At 52.6% G+C, this 19,267-nt stretch overlaps 1 protein-coding gene across 1 annotated transcript in view; it reads right to left on the bottom strand.

The window, feature by feature from the left end:
- Nucleotides 1-17,132, bottom strand: part of KDM2A (lysine demethylase 2A) — a 51,616-nt gene extending 34,484 nt beyond the window's left edge. Inside the window, exons 1-3 of the mRNA XM_080617537.1 lie at nt 17,047-17,132; nt 16,608-16,635; nt 15,209-15,313 (exon numbers count right to left, since the gene is read on the bottom strand). Of these exons, the coding sequence (XP_080473663.1) occupies nt 15,209-15,313; nt 16,608-16,635; nt 17,047-17,066 (153 nt within the window). The 5' untranslated portion in view covers nt 17,067-17,132. The remainder of the gene's footprint in view (nt 1-15,208; nt 15,314-16,607; nt 16,636-17,046) is intronic.
- Nucleotides 17,133-19,267: the final 2,135 nt, after the last annotated feature.

Below are 19,267 nucleotides of genomic sequence, written 5' to 3'. Positions count from 1 at the left end.
TCAGATGATGCCACTGTCATGGACTCTCATGACATGAGACTAAACTTCACTTTATCCCAGCTAGATCAACCCATGGATCTGTTTGGGGGACCCAGGAACCATTCCAGGTCTTCCCCGATCCCATTCACAGCACAGCCTCAAGGCAAACAGAAGACAACCACACTGCAAAGGTGTGAACACCAGGGAAAGAGGCAGAAACACCCCAAAAACCTTTGTAATGGGGGAAACAGATGCAGAACACGGAAGGGCTCATCCAGCCAAGCAAATGCCCCAGTCCAATACTCCTGTCATCAGGCAGGCATCAGCCACAGCACCCCCTCCGCACTCCCAGCACTGGTTCCAGTGGGCAGGGCAGAGCCCGGCCTCCTCATCCGCACAGCACGGAGGAGAACAGGATCCCAGTGGGGGCTGAGGACCCCCAAGAGCTGCCACAATACAAAGAGCTGTCGTTAGACACCGCTCGCTGGGGCTGCAGCGCTTTCATGTCATTGTTGTCTTGGGAGGGTGGGGAACAACAACATCTCAGGGCGTGCAGAGCAGGCAGGAGGAAGGAAAAGAGCTTCCAAGAGAGTGTTTGGGGAGAGGCAGCATCTGCTGGGGCTTTGGGCAGATCTCTGCAGCAGCTTTCCCCTCCTGGAGCCAGCGGCTTCCTCATGGTCCAGTTCACAAAGCGCAGTCCCCAGATCAGGTCTCCACTTGAGGCCAGATGTGCTCAGTGTCCAAGCTTAGGGGTAAGTCAAGACCCAGCTGCACAGATCCTTCCTGCAGCACAAAGTTTGATGCCTCAACTGTTGATTCAGGCAAGGAACTGAGTGCAACTTCCAAACAGGAGATCAGCAAACACCTGCAAAACTGCCATCCCCGAGGGTGTCCCTGGTGAAGCTCAGCTCCAGTGAAGCAAGAGGTAAATGTCAGGCACATCACAGAATCATGGAAGGGTTTGGGATGAAGGGACCTTAAAGCTCACCCAGTTCCACCCCAACACCTTCCACTAGAGCAGCTTGCTCCAAGCCCCTGTGTCCAACCTGGCCTTGAACACTGCCAGGGATGGGGCAGCCACAGCTTCTCTGGGCACCCTGTGCCAGCGCCTCAGCACCCTCACAGGGAAGAGCTTCTTCTCTCCAACCTGAACTTTCCCTGTTTCAGTTTGAACCCATCACCCCTTGTCCTATCAATGCAGTCCCTGATGAAGAGCCCCTCTCCAGCATCCTTGTAGCCCTCTTCAGATATGGAAGCAGCTCTGAGGTCTCTACACAGCCTTCTCTTCCCTAGGCTGAGCAGCCCCAATGTTCTCAGCCTGGCTCCATATCGCATTTCTATACACCTGTCAGACAACCTCAGCAGGAAGCAGTGATGTTTTAAATATTGCTTCCTTTTCAGCTCCAAGATCTGTGTTAGGATTCAGGCATTACTCATCCTGATGAGAGTTTTAGTAAGGAAGACCTGACAAGCAGTCCAAAGCCCCTCTCAGTGTCAGATGGGGTCAGGATAAAGGCAGTTTATCCACCCTCCAACACCAGCCAGCAGTCCTCATCCAAGATAACTGTCCTTCCCCATTTCTGGCTCTCTTGGGTACCATTCAATTAATGTAGGAAATAGGAAGCATGAATATTAATGCTGCAGACAGCACCAGTGTCATCCCTTCTACTCTGATCCTTTCCGCTGCAGTCTCCTTCTCCCAGGGATGCCCAGGGAAGTGCCTCATGCAACTCCTTCCAAACCCTTCCTTGGACACCTCTCCATCGGGAAGTGCTGCCTCCATGGAGCACAGCAACCTCTAAAGGCAAAGGAACTGCTAGCTGGCTGAAGAGAACCAGAAGACGAGTCTCCTGTGGGAGTTTTTGAGAGCAGAACAAGTACAAGGTCACATCTGAAGACAGAACAAGCCGTCCTGCTGCTCACAGGGCCTCCCATATTTACAGAGTGAAACCAACAAACACCACAGCATTTCAGTCACTTCCTCTCCTGTCTGCCATTCCCTCCCTCATCTCCCAACAGATCCATCTCCCAGGCCCAGAAAGCTTCCTCCTGCTGTGCTATAGCTTCAGGAGACCACTGCACCCCTTGCTTTTCCTCTCCCTGTGCCTCCTCCCCTGTACCTGCTGTGTTTCCAGCCTGGTTTGAAGCCTCCCACAACCCTCCCTTATTCCTTCAGAGCCAAGATGCTGACACGAAGAACGGAGACAAGTGTCTGAACTCCTTCCTTCCAAACTCCTTTCACTGCAGGTATTACAGCTTCTATCTGGCTCCCAGCACGTGTGCAGAACCAGTGGATCCTCCTCCTTCACCACTGAGGTTCCTCACCAGATGCCTCCTTCCTACCCATCCCTTTGTAGGTTTACTTTGCTGCAACACATCCAAAGTGGTAATAAAGCAACAAGCTCAACTCTCCTCCTTTATGAAGTTAACTCCTCTGTGGGAAAGGGTCTTGAACCTCTGGGAAGGCACAAAGCAAAGGCAGGAGGATGGCCAAGCATGGAAGCAGCAAGGCCACCACCAGGCAGACGCAGGGCAGAGCAGATGCCAGTGCCAGCACTGACCACACACAGAAGCAGCTCCCTGGCAGGTATTTTCAGCTACAGCATGAAGAATCAAGGCACAAAGCCTATGACATCCAATGAGCAGTGTGCCAGGTCACTGCTTAGCTTAAGCACAAGAGCTTTTCCTTTCTGTATCCCTCTCCTCCAAGCCTGCACCTCTCACTTCAGCTCCTGGTCCAGGCTCCAAGCTCTGCTCCATACAAGCACGCCACCTGTGTTTCTCTCCCCTCTGTGCCTCCCTACCTTCAGTCACTTCAGCTTCTCATCAGCTCCTCTTCCTCTCCAACACAGGGAGCAATGACCAAACCACAGCACCTCCTGTCACCCTTGGGGTGCAGAGGGTCCTATAAGGATGGGCCCATAATCTGTTAACATTTTGGCTCTGCAGAGCCGTTTGCTTCACCAAACAACAGCCAGTGCCCCAAAGATGACCAATGAAGTGGTCCTGTGCTCACTGATCCCCAACTAGGAGGTGGCACTGCAATAGGATCTGAAGAGAAGGCCATAATCCCCCAAGCAAGAGATCCAGGACAACTTCTCAGTGGCCCTGTGTGTCCCAGGGCACACCCAGGGCTAGGACAAGGTTGCAGAGGGCTTTTCAGCAGCTCTGTGTGCCCTATCCACCAGTGATGACCATCAGGACAATGTGACCATCCTAAACTAACTCACACTGCCTGGTTTCACAAGAGGAACCCAAGAATTAACCTGGTTTAATGCCTCTCAGCATCTCCTGTCTCCCTCCAAACCTGGAGAGGAGAACTGGCACATTCCAGGTTGCGCATTCCTGGACAAACACAGAGTTAAAAGCACCAGGCTGAGGACTGAACAGGGTTTATATGGAACTGGAGCTCTTCCAGGCTTCACAACTCCAGGAGGGATTCCTATCACGAGCAGGGCTGGCAGCAGTTCAGAATGATGGAGGAGAACGCTTTGGTTTGCACTTTTGGGTTATGAAATTGGATGTACACAAGGAGCAATAAGGGAATTGGAGCAAGGCTGACACGGGCAGCTCCAACAGGCCAAGGAGAAGTCCAGCTGCTGCTGCTAAACCACACACTGCCCAGCCCCAGCAGCTAAACCACGAGCCACGAGAACACGCTACATCACATCACAACACAGAAGGATGGCAACAGTCCCAATGAGGAAACACTGCTCCTCGGAAAGCAATTCCAATCACTTGCAGTGTATTTCAATGTGCCATCACTGTCCCAACCAGCCTTATGGCACTACCAACCCTCAGATCACCCATGCCCATACCCAGCACCAGCCACCGCACCCTGGTACCTGGACAATACCTGCATGGATTCTGTGTCAACCTGAAGAAGCTCATGAAAGCCCATCAAATCCCCCACCATGCCAGACTTCAGGACTGAACATTGATCCTGTGAGCCACACACACTGTGTTAAAGCCACTCTTTGACATTGAGCCTTATAACTTCTCATGTAGACTGAGCAAACCCCTTTAATTACCTCCCATCCTTCCAAACCACAAGGAATCCAAGGAAAAAGCCTGCTGTGTAGAGCCCTTTCCCTACCAGGGTGCCCCCAGCATGCAGCAGATGAGCATTACCAACTTTGCTACTATTTGCTTTGAATACGAAGGCAATAGAACATCCCCCAAATGGAACAAAGCAAACCAACTTCTCCAACTTTTTAGCTTGAAAACTCCATGCATTTGTCCATATTCCCACTGGGAAAAGCCTGGACCATTCATCTCCAAGCTGCTGAGCCCACACAGACCATAGCACGAGGGGCAGATGGAGCCATATGCATTCAGAGACAGATGTACAGCTCATCTTGCATTAGTAGGTCAGCACTACTCCTCCTCGGGCTGGGAAAGGCAGAGCAACTCCCTGCCCACAACACGCTGGGAATGCAGTGGAATGACTTGGAATTTTCAGTGGGGAAGAGCTCCTAGTGTCCCAGCCCAGCTCTGCAGAAACCTGTGGCCACTTCTGGCCCATCACTCAAACCGAACAAGGCTGGACCACAGGAGAACAAGAACACAGGAAGCTTTGGGATGTGCACTGCAGTTCCTGCTAAGCTGCCACTGCCCTTTCAAGAGGACAGAAACAGGCTGCCTGAATTACAGGCTACAAGGCCTGGGATGCTTATGGAGAAGGAATACAACCCAGGGCCATTGGGAAGAACGTGGATGGTGCGTGAAACCACAGAATCATGGAATGGTTTGTGTTGGAAGGGACCTTAAACCTTAAATCCAGTTCCAACCCCTGCAACGGGCAGGGACCCCTTCCACTGGAGCAGCTTGCTCCAAGCCCCTGTGTCCAACCTGGCCTTGAGCACTGCCAGGGATGGGGCAGCCACGGCTTCTCTGGGCACCCTGGGCCAGCGCCTCAGCACCCTCACAGGGAAGAGCTTCTGCCTAAGAGCTCAGCTCAGTCTCCCCTCGGGCAGGTTAAAGCCATTCCCCTTGGCCTGTCCCTACAGGCCCTTGTCCCAAGCCCCTTTCCCATCCGCTCAGATGTGTACTTCCCCCATACTCTGCACTGTTGCACCATCAGTGCGCACTCTCCTCCCTCCTTTGCTCAAGAAGCCCAGTACTTGCCCCTTCCTTACTCCAAATGGGACAAAGGAGCTCAGGAATTCAGTGACACATGGAAATATTTATGCAGTGCAAACCAGAGACACTGAGGCTGTGTCACCCCATAGAAGCACATGTTGCCAGCCCTCTCGTTTCAACTTCCAGCTCCATCCCAAGATTACAGCTCCTGAGCGCCAGGGGAACGTGGGAGAGCAAAGGGGGAAGCAGAGCACTCTTGGACTGAACAGCACAAGCCAACCTCTTTGTTATTCTTGAATACATATAGTGTTTTCTGCTTTTACCCCTTCTCATTGCTTTGCCATCTCTCCAAGTTCTGCAGCTCCACCTCTCTTCTCTTTCACCCTGAACCCTCCCACCACTGCCTCACGAGAGGTTAGACAAGGTAAGAGCCAGCACCAAACAGGATCATCCTCTCCAAGTATCTCACTTGAGAAGGTGCCTCCTTGCTTGGGATCTGCTGCTGGAGATAACAGCTCTATCAGGCAACGTCCTCATCCTTCCCCCAGTGTCTCTTATCAGGAGACCTCTTCTCCCAAACTCTATCAGGACTGGCTGGGACACAGCAGCACGTTCTGCAGCCAGCTCCCAACCCAAGGACCAGCACTAACAAAAACCACAGATGATGGGATTGGAGCTTGATGACCTTAAGCTCCTTTCCAACCCTAACTATGCTATGATCACACCCCAGAACCTCTTCCTTGACATACAAGGGTGGGTGGGGGGTGGTGGTGCTGCTTTGTTGGTGCAATAGCTAAAACATGCAAGATCTAGGGAAAGACAAAGCAGGCCGTGTTTAATGGAGTGTAAGGAGGAGAGTTCACAGCTCCACTCATCACCTCAGTGTCACAGTGACCTGTTCTGGTTTACAGCAGTAAAACTGCCAGTCCTGGCCCCCCCAAGCCCCACTCACAAACATGAGCACATCACACACAGCACCACGGGCCAACCTCAGCTCTTCTGGCTGCAGGATGTCACCCAGAGTTGCACCCTTCCAGCACCTGACCTAGGTGGAAGCATTACAGAGCACACACCTCCCCATGAGACCACTGCACAAGCAGGAACTCACCCATCTCCTCTCACCACCCTGGAACCCCCAGCAGATCCCAGCCCAAAATCTCCTCCAGTTCAAGCTCCTTGAACTTCCACAGGGATTCACAGTCCCTGGGCAGCCAGCTCAGGCTGTTTACTATCAGTACTGTTCCTACAGCAACAAGGTGAACAAGCATGGACACACAGAAACAGCACAGAGAGAAACCCTGTCCAACAGGCCAAGGGAATGGCTTTAACCTGCCAGAACAGGGGAGACTGAGATGAGCTCTTAGGCAGAAGCTCTTCCCTGGGAGGGTGCTGAGGTGCTGGCACAGGGTGCCCAGAGAAGCTGTGGCTGCCCCATCCCTGGCAGTGTTCAAGGCCAGGTTGGACACAGGGGCTTGGAGCAAGCTGCTCCAGTGGAAGGGGTTGGGGTTGGAACTGGAGGAGCTTTAAGGTCCCTTCCAACCCAAACCAGTCTGGGATTCTAAATGGATCAATCTCCTCCCTCCCATCATGGATTCACAGGCTCCACTTTGTCACCAGCATTTATCTAAACCACCTCAAGTGCCAGCACAGCACCTGCAGACAGTGATGCTTCCTCCTCACCCAGTTCTTTGGAGCCGGAAAAGAGGTGAACAGGGAATACAGCAGAGAACTTAGCAAGACTGACAGGACCTGAGAGGTAGTGAGTTACAGAGAACAGTAGGAACCTGTTCTTACTACCTCCTGGCCCTCAAAAATCAGAGGTCATTAGTGTCCTTGCCAAGGGATAGCTGCAGGTACTTGAAGGGAGGCAGCACAGGGAGTGAAGACCATCACCAGAGCTACCCACAGCCTTCAAGAGGCTGACAGCCTATCCTGAGGCCTCCAGAAAAGGACCAGCCCAGGCACTTGTACAACAAAAGGAGTTCTATCTGCAGCTCAACTAGCTTGACACCATCCAAGACAGAAGATACCCATGGTGCTGGTTTCAGATTGTACTGACAGGTTTCTTAATGCTGCTTTTCTACAAGTGCACTCACAGAGAGCTTCTTAGCTTCAGCTGAAATGGTCACATCCCATTTGCCACACAGAGGCATGTGCCTATCCACTGCTCCTTCCCAGTGGGAAGGCTCTGCATGGTTTGTTCTGCCTGACCCCCACCCCAAAACCAAACTGAACCAGGTTCTCCAGGCCAAGTGGAGGCAACACCTCCAGCTGTGTGGCACAAGCTCCCCACCCTCCCTGCCTCCCAGTGCTCCTGACAGCTGAGGATCTTTGCTATCTAATTATAGGCCCTGCCATCCTACCACGGGATTTGCTCTTCCACTTGGCTCTCCTGCTTTTCCCAAGGCAACCAAGCAAGATCCTTCTCTGCTCTTATCTCCATCAGGACCAAAACCAGACAGGACATCCAGTAAGGCAGATCTCAGCTACCATCACAACTCCAATACACACAGGTATGTGCTTTGGTGCAGCAGCTACCACAGGACCATGCTGCAGAGACACTGTCCATGCATGATGTGCAATGCTCCTCCTCACCTTCTACCTCTCCCACTTGCTTTTACCCTCTTCAATCCAAATAAAAGCAGGTTAGCCATTGTGTAAGGAAGTCTGTGAACTAATGAGTCAACTCCGGCTGTAAATGGAGCTTTTCAGAGCTCAGCCTGTGCTCTCCAGCTCACCCAGTGTTCCCTCCCCTGGAATCAGCAACACTTCTATCAGCAGCAGCACCAGACGTCTCCCCCTGAAGACAAGTGCTGTCCTTCAAGCATTTTCGTAGAATCATAGCGTAGTTCGGGTTGGAAAGGACCTAAAGATCATCCAGTTCCAACCCCTCTGCCATGGGCAGGGACACCTCACACTAAACCAGGCCACCCAAGGCTCTGTCCAGCCTGGCCTTGAACACCACCAGGGATGGAGCAATCATCTTCCTTGGGCAACCCATTCCAGTGCCTCACCACCCTTACAGTTAAGAACTTCCTCCTTATATCCAATCTAAACTTCCCCTGTTTCAGTTTGAACCCGTTACCCCTTGTCCTATCACTACAGTCCCTAGTGAAGAGTCCCTCTCCAGCATCCTTGTAGGCTCCCTTCAGATACTGGAAGGCTGCTCTGAGGTCTCCACGCAGCCTTCTCTTCTCCAGGCTGAACAGCCCCAACTTTCTCAGCCTGGCTCCATACCGGAGGTGCTCCAGCCCCTGATCATCCTCGTGGCCTCCTCTGGGCTTGTTCCAACAGTTCCATGTCCTTTTTGTGTTGAGGACACCAGAACTGCACACAATGCTCCAAGTGAGGTCTCACAAGAGCAGAGTAGAGGGGCAGGATCACCTCCTTCGACCTGCTGGTCACGCTCCTTTTGATGCGGCCCAGGCTACAGTAGAAAGAGGACAGTTAGTGCACCACTTTGTTTCTTTACCTTCTGAGCATACAACCACTACACCTACATGTGCCATTTCTTCCCCAAACCCAGCCAGTCAACCTGTGGGTGGCTCCTGACAGAATTAACCAACACAAAGCAGGTACGGGGGGCACGGGGACCTGGTAGTGTCTTCTCCAGCTGGGATAACCCTGTGAACACCTCGTCCTGTGTATTAACAGGAGACAGGGATGTAACTTGCTGATGTTGTTTGGTAACTACAGGTAACTTCAAGTGCTCCTGTGCTGTCTGGTGCTCACTCAGCCAGTGCTGCAGCTTCCAGGCCACACTCGAGGCACAGCCAGGTTCAGAACAGTGAGAAACCAGCTGAGATATCTACCTCCTGTGCTCCTCTGTGCTGACACAGAACTTCATCCAGTTGGTTTCAAGGATGTTTTCTGCCAGGGACCAGCACACTCTTGCACCTTCCAGGATGTAAATGCTCACAGGGATTGCTAAAGCTTTCCCAAGGATCGCCTTCAGTGGCTTCCAAAGAGCTGCCCAGATCCAATCTCAACAGTCCCTAAATTATTTAGAGCTCAATTATTACACCTGGACCATTTGGAATGACTCATTTGTAGTGTCTTTAGTTTGAAGCAGAGGCATGGGGGAGAGATTAATTACTTTGCTTGCTCAGGTCCTGTCTAGACGAGGGAATGGAGGCGTGTCCAGCAGAGCAGGGACATCTGCACAGGGTTTCACACAGGGCACATCCAGACAAACTCCCATCCTTCTCAGGGAACACTCACTTGACAGGATAAAGGATTGCCAGTGCCAAGTTTCAAATGGGGGTGACATACCCAGACTCTCACCCCAGCCCATGTGGCTCATCCCATGCTTCAATACCTGCAGGAACTACTGGGTTCATCCCAGCACACACAAACAAATCCCAAGTCAATGGAACTGCCTCTGGGAAAGTCAGTATCCAGCAGGACTGGCTTCTGTTGAGCACACTGAGATCTGAAGATAACAAACAGCAGCAGCCACAAGGGATCATCACCTGGTGGTGAGCAGCGTTACAAGGAGAACAAACAAGGAGTGAGGCTGAGCCTGATGTGGAGATAGTGTTCCTTGCATCCCACTTAGGACAGCATGAGCTATCCAAGATAGAGCAAGGGCAGCTGCTTGACCAACACAGGGAGGGCAGGCAGCTGCGTCCTCCTCTTTGCTCTCTTATCAGACATAACCAGTTCCTGCCAGCCCACAGCTCCTGCTGACCTCCCTCTCCCTGCTTTGAGGCCATCTACTCCCTCAGTGGTGTGAGGATAAGGGCTGGAACTGTAGAACCATAGAATAGTTCGGGTTGGAAAGGACCTTAAGATCATCCAGTTCCAACCCCCCTGCCATGCACAGGGACACCCCACACTAAACCATGGCACCCAAGGCTCTGCCCAACCCGGCCTTGAACACCACCAGGGATGGAGCATTCACAACTTCCCTGGGCAACCCATTCCAGTGCCTCACCACCCTCACAGTAAAGAACTTCCTCCTCATATCCAATCTAAACTTCCCCTGTTTCAGTTTGAACCCATTACCCCTTGTCCTATCACTACAGTCCCTAGTGAAGAGTCCCTCTCCAGCATCCTTGTAGGCCCCCTTTTGTCACAAGTGTCACATGAACACTACTATGCCTGAGCCTTCCTGGCCCCACTGGTTGTGTCCTGCATTTGCCATCACCCCATCCTGCAGAAAGGATTTGGTACCATCAAATGACTTCGAAAGCCACAGGATTAAAGTCACCATGACTCTGGGCACACATCAGAGTCCCAGTCTCCCTCACCTGAGCGTGCTGGGGCCACTCCACACCACTATATACATGGCTGAGAGAGAAGCCTTTCTCTCCATGCTCTCGAAGCTTCATCCCTCAGCTGATGACTCCATGTACTGTGAAGCTCATGTGAGCCCTTGCCCAAGGGATAACGTGGACACCAACACGTAAGGACAGGTTTGCTAAGTGCTGTTTACAGGAGAGGCCTCAGGTTTTGGCTGGTAGGGACAGGCAGAGGCCTCCTCTCAGATTTCACACAAGGATCTGACCAGAGGCAGGGCAGTGCTAAGGCAGGACACAGACTGCCCCAAGCAATGGGAGAGACAGTGTTTCACTCCCCCCTTGTCTCCTATATGCACCCAGAGCACTTAACAGCAGGCGGGCCTCCTCCTCCACAGACCCACTGCCCTTCATGGGTGTCACATCAACCTCCGACAACCAAAACAAGGGTGCCACTGCACCCAGCCACGATGGTCAAGAGCCCAGGCACTGCAATACCTGAGCCTGAGCCCCAGAGAGCACCCAGAGCCCGAAGGGAGGGTGCAGGCTGCAGCTGCAGAGCCAGCTGAAGAGGTTCCAACCCCACCCTGTCTCAGGCTGCCACCTCCCCACTCTCATCAGGTTGGCTGGTGGGGCAGTAACTCAGAGCACAGCACAGACAATCTAGATTAAATGCTCCCCTCTGCTGCCAACTTTTATCTAGGGCATGATCCACAACTCCCTAAAGGAGCATTTAGCTCAGGGGCATCAGCTCCTGGGGCACTAAGGGAGGGAAGAAACCTCTTAAACCAGCTCTGCCACTCCAGCAAGGCTGGAACCACACCCTGAGATACAGACTGCTGACTTGACCAGGATGGGCAGGATTTGTCCTTAGGGTGATGGCATTCGCCTGCTACACTCCCCTCAAACCATTCTGGAGCGATACAACCCTGCTGCCCTTCATTCCTCCCCATCAGTGTTGCCACTGGAAGTGTTTGGCATCACTTCAGTGATGTTTGGTGAGGAGCTGGCACAGGGTGCCCATAGAAGCTGTGGCTGCCCCATCCCTTGCAGTGCTCAAGGCCAGGTTGGACACAGGGGCTTGGAGCAAGCTGCTCTAGTGGAAGGGGTCCCTGCCCGTGGCAGGGGTTGGAGCTGGATGAAATTTCGGGTCCCTTCCAACACAAACCATTCCATGATTCTGTGTGCTAATCCCAACTCATAATTCACATTCTCGCTAGTTTTAGTTCACAGTAAAGGCCTGGCAAAAGTAGCCTGGAGCAGATATAAAGCAACATTTCCTCACACTTGTGGGACCCAGGAATACCCAGTGGCTGCAGACACCAGCCCCATGTCCCACTGAGAAGCTCTGCAGCAGCTCCATGAATTCACACGCATCTGGACGTGTCAGGGGGCTTTGTGTGTGGTGAAGGTTGGAGTGAGAAACCCCTCCTCAGCAGAGCATCACCCATGCTGTGACAGCGAGGCAATCTCACCTACAGCACACCAAGAGCATCTTCAGAACATCCTGGCTCAAACAGCCCCTTCATAGCAGCTTCGAGATGGACCAGTTTGCTGAAGAGCAGCACCAGGAGATTGCTTCCCTGCTGCCTCTCGTGCTCAATGACCTAACACAGATCTAACCTTAGCAAAAAACTAAGCTACACACATGCAACAGTTCCTCCTCAGTCTCAGATCACCACGTGGAGACCTGGTGAGTGCCAAGGTGGACAACACACTCTGCGAAATCACTGCTGGACATCCTGAACCAGAGCAGCTGAGCATCGCAGCACCAGGCCAGACAAACTTCCTTCTCCCCACAGCTGTCAGCTCACAGCCAGAGCTGCTTATGTTGCTGCTCCTGCCTTGAAGAGGTCCAGGCTCCCGCTCAAAGTGCCAGCGTACCCTCAGCCTCCTAAAGGGGAGCTGAACAGCTTGGTGTGACACAGCTCAATGCAACCAGCAACAGTCAGTGGAAGACTTCTAAGGCTCAGAAAGGAACCATCACATTGTTAGTGCCAGGGCTGGGCTGTCACTCAGGGCACAGGATACAATAGAGCATTTCAGCTCCATAGTTAAGGGCCTGCAAAACACATCTACAGCTTATAAAGCCAGCACCTCACACCAAGCCCCAAAGTACTGCCTCTTACAGAGCTGAGGAGCAGAAACATACATGCACTTGGTAGAAAACTAGTCCATGGTGCCTGCTAAGTCCCATCCTCTGCTACTCACAGTGAATCTCTAGGTGAAGAACACTAACATGCCTTGCTCTCCCTGCTCATGCAGTATCACCTGCAGGATACCATTCCCTACCTGTGTCAGCCTCTCAGAGCTCCTTCCACAGTTCGTTTCAGAGGGCTACAGGACATCCTGCCAGTGATACCCACATCCATACCAGCTCACCCAGGCCTTTATAATCTTGGGAGTCGTGGATGGAGAGCCTGAACTAGGAAGCAAGCACAGTTAAAGCAGTTGGACCCACCTAATACAAGTATTATACTACACAGGGATGTGTGAAGCAGGCCAGAGTTCTTGTAGGCGTGTGACTACATCCAAAGCAGAGGTGACTTTCTCCTCAAAACCCAGACCTTCCACCAGTACTGATAAATCCATTCAGAAAATAGACATAGATCAGCTTTTTGTTGAAGCAGAGGAAGGTAACAGTAACACAAAGCACTCAAGACTTCCCCTCTGTGCTATGGAAACCAGTCAGTCAACAGATGCTGGTGATGGAAGTGCCCTGACACAGCAGATAACAAACTGCTTTTGCCATCTCAGGCCTCTGGTATCATCAAACCATTGCCCATGCAATGAATTGAGCTCCTCCACCACTCTAAACCATTCTGGCCCAGGTCATGTAGCTGGAAGGACAACTACCACACTTGGCTTTTGACTTCATTTAAAAATAGGGTTATTCTTTTGCTGTCACCCCCACACTGATCCCAACTCGCACACAAGAAACACAGCAACATGCTGTATGACCAGTTACCTGTTTCCCTACTTAGAACTTTTAATGTAGGCATATTAAAGCCAACTCCCAAAACCAAAGCATGTGTAGGAGTAGGATATTCAAATAAGTCTTATTCAGCACTTTTGTCTTGCTGGATAATTCACCTGCAATATCTCATTCTGCAATGGTCAGAAACGAGCTAAGAGCTCCCCTCATTTCAAAGCATGTGTCTTGAAGGGAATAATCATCTTTCGAAGGTCCTTGAAGAAGGGAAAGTTACTGATACAGAAAGGGAACGGCATGAGCTGGAAGTTCATGGAGTGAAGCAGGAGGCATGAACCAAACCTAACCTACCACATAGGGGTTGTGTCTTCTCCTCTCAGCCACAGGCCAGCAGAGACAACACACAAAGGCCACCAAAGCCCAGGTCAGCCTCATTCTCTGCTTGCTGCCCATGTGTCTTCCCAACCCCCTTAAGCATGTAGCTCCTTTATCCAGCTTAGTACATGCTGCTGGAGTCCAGGCCACCTACACCAGGCCAGCAACTCTTTCCTGATCAGTTTTAGTTGGGATATGACAAGCATTTTAACATTGGCATGCTCCCGGTCGCTGGTTCCCTTCATCTGCCATGCCTTTATCCAGCTATTTTGAATTATTTCTGGTCAAAAGGTAGCTAAAACTGTACTTGAACCAAAATCTGGAGCTGGCCTTGCCTCCAGGTGAAGCTCTCCTGACTGCTGCCTATAGCAACAGTCACTCCCCACCCAAACCAGCACCTCGAGCTGTGTACCACACAGTTGTGGTGGGCACAAGGGTGACAGGAGGAAGTGGAACTGCTGCTTTTGGAGGCATTGCCAAATTAAAACAGCCACTAAAGCACTTGGGGGAAAATCCAAGTGATCCTGAAGGGCCCAACAAGCAGCACCAGAAAAAGAGCACACCTTCTATAAGGTCTGGACAAGCCACAGCTTACAAAGTACATTCTCCATAGAGGCCAGTGCTGGAATAACCATTTCTACCCTCACAAGAGGATTTCCATCCTTAAGACACCTATAACGTGTGTGCTGGCCACAACTCCCAGCACCCTTTCTACAGCCTGCCTCCCAGCAGCAATAGGAACTGCTTGCTCTTGAGGGCAAAGCTTAATGCTGCGTACCACACACCCTCACACCATGTGATCACATTTGATCACACATCAAATGATTCCAGAGTATTAAAGGATAAGGATTTGCCTTTACAGGCAGCACCTTGAAGGTGAGGGTGTATGTATTCACAGACAAACTCCATTACAGCTTCAGCTATCACTGAGCCCACACTGACCCAGGGGGTTTACAACTGCCTCAAAACAAGGCAAAAATGACCCGCAGGAGACACAGCAGCTTCCCTCCTTCCATGGCATCTCTGGGAATATCCTCTCAGCGCAGCTGCTCCCAAAGTGCTCATGGTTACAGCCCAACTCACAGACCATGGACTTCATGCATGCCTCTGAGAATCCAGACAGGGCCTAACTAGGACCTAGCTTTTGGAATAGCTCCTTCCCAAAGAGAACACCAGGAGAAGACATGGGCACATCTGAGCTTGAAGCTGAAGCTGGTTTTCACAGCACACTCAAATCAAGTCCAGGCCAACACAACGGTCACACAGAGTATTCCAGCTTCTCTGCTTGTCACAAACACATGGAGGAAACCTGCTGTGCCAGAAACTACACCGACACTCGCTTCCTACTTCTATCCAAAGCTTCTTACCCAGCCTCAGCCTCCAACCCTCTTCCAGAGCTCAGGAGCCAAGTGCCCTTCATTAGGGCGAACTGACACAGAAAGGACGCATGAAGCCACCAAAACCCCCACCAGCTGAGCTGACACCTCTGGCCAGGCTGCAGGGATCCACCACAACGCCTGTCTGAGTTGTTTAAACCTTTTCTTTCTTCAGTTGCAACAGAACCAGGCACAGAATAGGATTGTTTGGGGCCAATACTGACCAGTCTTTGGCTGTAACGGATCCGTTCTTCCTCAGGCTCCATCTCTGACTCTTCTGAAGAGAGTGAGAAGGACACTCCAGGGCTGCTGTCTTCCTCCTCTTCCTCCTTGGAAGTAAAGGGAAAGAGTGAAGCAGGGCACACAGATATAAGACCCCTCCATCCCTCATTTCTTTGCTCATCTGGAGCCTGCGCAGGGCTAAGTGAGCACAGTGGATGAGCCCAACTCAACTTTTAACACCCCCATTCTAACTTTAGGCATGACCCAGGGTAAATGACTTTACCAGCTGTTCTGTAACACGACAGGAGCTGCAGTCTGAGAGCAGAGAAAGGACTCCGCTCTGCACTGCCACCAGCACAGGGGCAGCTCAGTTTGCCCCTATTGGGGTATGAAGCAGGCAAGCTGCTGTCAAACACTCAAGAGCCATCAGGGAGTACAAGATGAGGCTTTGGAGAACCAGCTCCTCCAAACACCATTGCTCTCCCCTGCCTATCCTGTACTTGGGAGAAGCCACGCAGGTATGGAACATCTCCTATACACAGGGAAGAGTCACCTGAGCGGGGCTGCAGGTAGGGGAGCAGCTCCTGTCTTGAGAGGCCCTACATGCTCAGATCTCAAAACCTGCCACCTTGTGACACCGCACAAGCACTTGGCAAAGCCTCCCGAGGCGTCTGATGGCACCTCAACTTTTCCTGTCCTTTCTAAAGGAACAAAAAGAACCCAAAGCCCAGGTACATTGCAACTCCTAATCCCATTCACTGTGCCTATACCCGACCTGCGGGCAAGGAATCTGCTCCCCCGTGTAGCGTTACAGAACCGCTACCATAGCGTGGAGAGAACTTGTTCCATCCTGCCCTTTCCCGACCCTCCGAGCACAGTTTGACAGCGGAGCCTCTCACGTCCCGTAGCATCCTTCCCCATCCCTATCGCCCTTCCCACTCGGGACCGGACTTCCCAGCGCGGCTGAGGCAGTTCCCTTACACTTCCTAACTCTTGTTTATAAACACCCGGAGTGTGACACAACACCTAAACCACCCCCCGGCCCCGCCACCCCCCCGGCCTCTGGGCTACGGGAGAAGCAGCCCCGGCCCGGCCGAACAAAGCGGCGGCGGGGGAAGCCTTCAGGACCCCGGTCCCGGGGGAGCTGTCAGCCGGCACCCGCCCGCCCCAGGACCCGCCCGCTCCCTTCCAACTTCCCGACCCGGCCCTCCCGGGAGCCGCCAGCAAGGGGAGACCCGCCCCGGGTCGCGCCTCGGGCGCCGGGGCCGCTGCCCCGGCCGGGTGGGAGGCGGCCGGTACCCAGCGCCCGGCCCCTCTGCGGGGACTCGCGGAAACTTCGGGGTCGGCCGGGGGTGGCCCCGTTCCCCCCCTCATCCCCTCCCGACCTCTGCCCCGGCTCACCAGGTCTCTCCTGCGCCTTTGTCCTCTTCTAGCGCCGAGACGGGGAGAAACAGAAGAGGCGGAGGAGGAACCCCCGGTCAGGCAGCGATCGCGCCCCGGGCCCGGGCCCGGCCCGCCGGCCGCGCCTCCCCGCTCCCCCCCTCCCCGGCCCCGCAGCCGTCGCCTCCCCCCGTGGCTCGCGGCTCCCGGCGCGGTGCCCGTGCGCTGACAGCCCCGCCGGCCGCCGCGGGCCGTTGCCTGCTCCCGCGGGCCCCGCTCCCCGGCCCGGCGCCTCCGTCCGCCGGGCAGCGCGTCCCCTCCCCGCCGCACAGCGCAGCGCACCCCGCCGCCGGGTGCCAGGCGTGCGGCGGCCTCAGCGCTGCCCCAGCAGCGCCGTGCCCCGGCGCCTCCGCCCGCCGCCGCTCCCCCCCCCCGGCCGGGACGCGGTTCCCCTCCTCACACAGGAGCCGCCGCCGCCATTTTGAACCCGTCAGAGTCTCACATACACACTGACTCGGCCGCCGCACTGCGCAGGCGCCGCCCGCAACCTCCCCTGACCCCCCCCCGCCACGGCCGCCATCCACCGCACTGCGCATGCGCCAATATACCCCCCCCCTCACGCCCGTCCCGCTTGGGCGCCGGGCACCGCGCGGGCGCGCGCACGCATCTCAGGGCCCCCCCCTCAGCCCCCCCAGTCGCTGGGGCGGGAGCGAGCGCGCACGCGCGGCCCGGCGGTTGGCCACGCCCCCTACTGGTCACGCCCCCCGCGGCGGTGCGCATGCTCTCGCTCGGGAGGCCGGGTACGTGCGGGACGCGCTCACCTGTGGACGTGCAGTGTAGGCAGAGATGCGTACATGCAAAACACACATACATGCCTATGTACATGTAGCACACACCTATGTACAGGTAACACACCTATGTGCATGTAACATGCCTATATACATGTAACACACACCTAGGTACATGTAGCACCTATGTACATGTAGCACACACCTATAGACATGTAACATGCCTATGTGCATGTAACACACACCTATGTACATGTAACATGCCTATGTACACGTAACACCTATGTACATGTAACACACCTATGTACATGTAACACACCTAGGTACATGTAACATGCCTATGTACATGTAACACACCTAGGTACATGTAGCACGCCTATGTACATGTAACACCTATGTACATGTAGCACACACCTAGGTACATGCAACATGCATATACAAGACTACATACGTGTAGTACCTGCCTATATACATGCAACACACCCATCTATATACATGCGACAGTCACACACATACATGCAACACACTCCTGTATACATGCAGCTCACACATATATACCTATGTACATGCAACACACATACATGGCTATACATGCTTATACACATGAAGCATACACACATACACTCCTATATACATGCGGGACACATGCGCTTCTATAGACATGCAGCACACACACACCTATGCACATGCAACACCCCCCACATACATGCAACAGATGCACACACACTCCATTATACATGCAACACATGTACAAGGTTTGTATATACTGCTTATATTTTATATGCGTACAATACACGCCTATATACATGCAACATGCACCTACATACATGTAGCATGCACACATATACACCTATGTGCATGCAAAACATACAAGGCTATATACATGCAATACATGTTTATATACATGTAGCATACAGACATACAGTTCTATATACATGCAGGACACGTGCACTGCTATGTACATGCAACACACACACACGTACACCAGACGCGCACACACACATCACACCTATATACATGCAAACCATACAAACATCTCTATGCATGTAGTGTGTACACACTTATATACATGCAACACACACTTATATACATGCAACATACATGCCTATATACATGCAGCACACATATACATACAAAATACATAATCGGCTATCTACATGCAACACACATCTATATGCATGCCCATATACATGCAGCACCCATACATCTATATACATGCAGCCTACACATACATACCTATATGCATGCAACACACATACGTACACTCCTGTATATATGCAACACACATGCACGCATATATACATGCAGCACACAGGCATATGCACCTATACCTTCAACACACACATACACACCTATATACATGCAGCACTATGCATCTATGTACACACAGCACACACATACACACCTATGTACACGCAGCACACACACATACATGCCTATGCACACGCAGCACACACACATACACACCTATGTACACGCAGTACACACATACACACCTAGGTACATGCAGCACACACACATACATGCTTATGCACACACAGCACACACACATACACGTCTCTATGTACACACAGCACACACACATACACACCTATGTACACACAGCACACACATACACACCTATGTTCACACAGCACACACATACACACCTATGCACACACAGCACACCCACATACATGTCTCTATGTACACACGGCACACATACACACACCTATGTACACTTGGCACACACACATACATGTCTATGAACACACAGTACACACATACACACCTGTGCACACACAGCACACACACATACACGTCTCTGTGTACACACAGCACACACACATGCACGTCTATGTACACACCGCACACACATACAAGCCTATGCACACGCAGCACACACATACACAC

This window comes from Psittacula echo (assembly GCF_963264785.1).
Source record: "Psittacula echo genome assembly, chromosome: 5".
Classification (NCBI taxonomy): Eukaryota; Metazoa; Chordata; class Aves; order Psittaciformes; family Psittacidae; genus Psittacula; species Psittacula echo.
The sequence above is the reverse complement of the archived record's forward strand: the minus strand, read 5'-3'. Positions and strand labels throughout refer to the sequence as shown.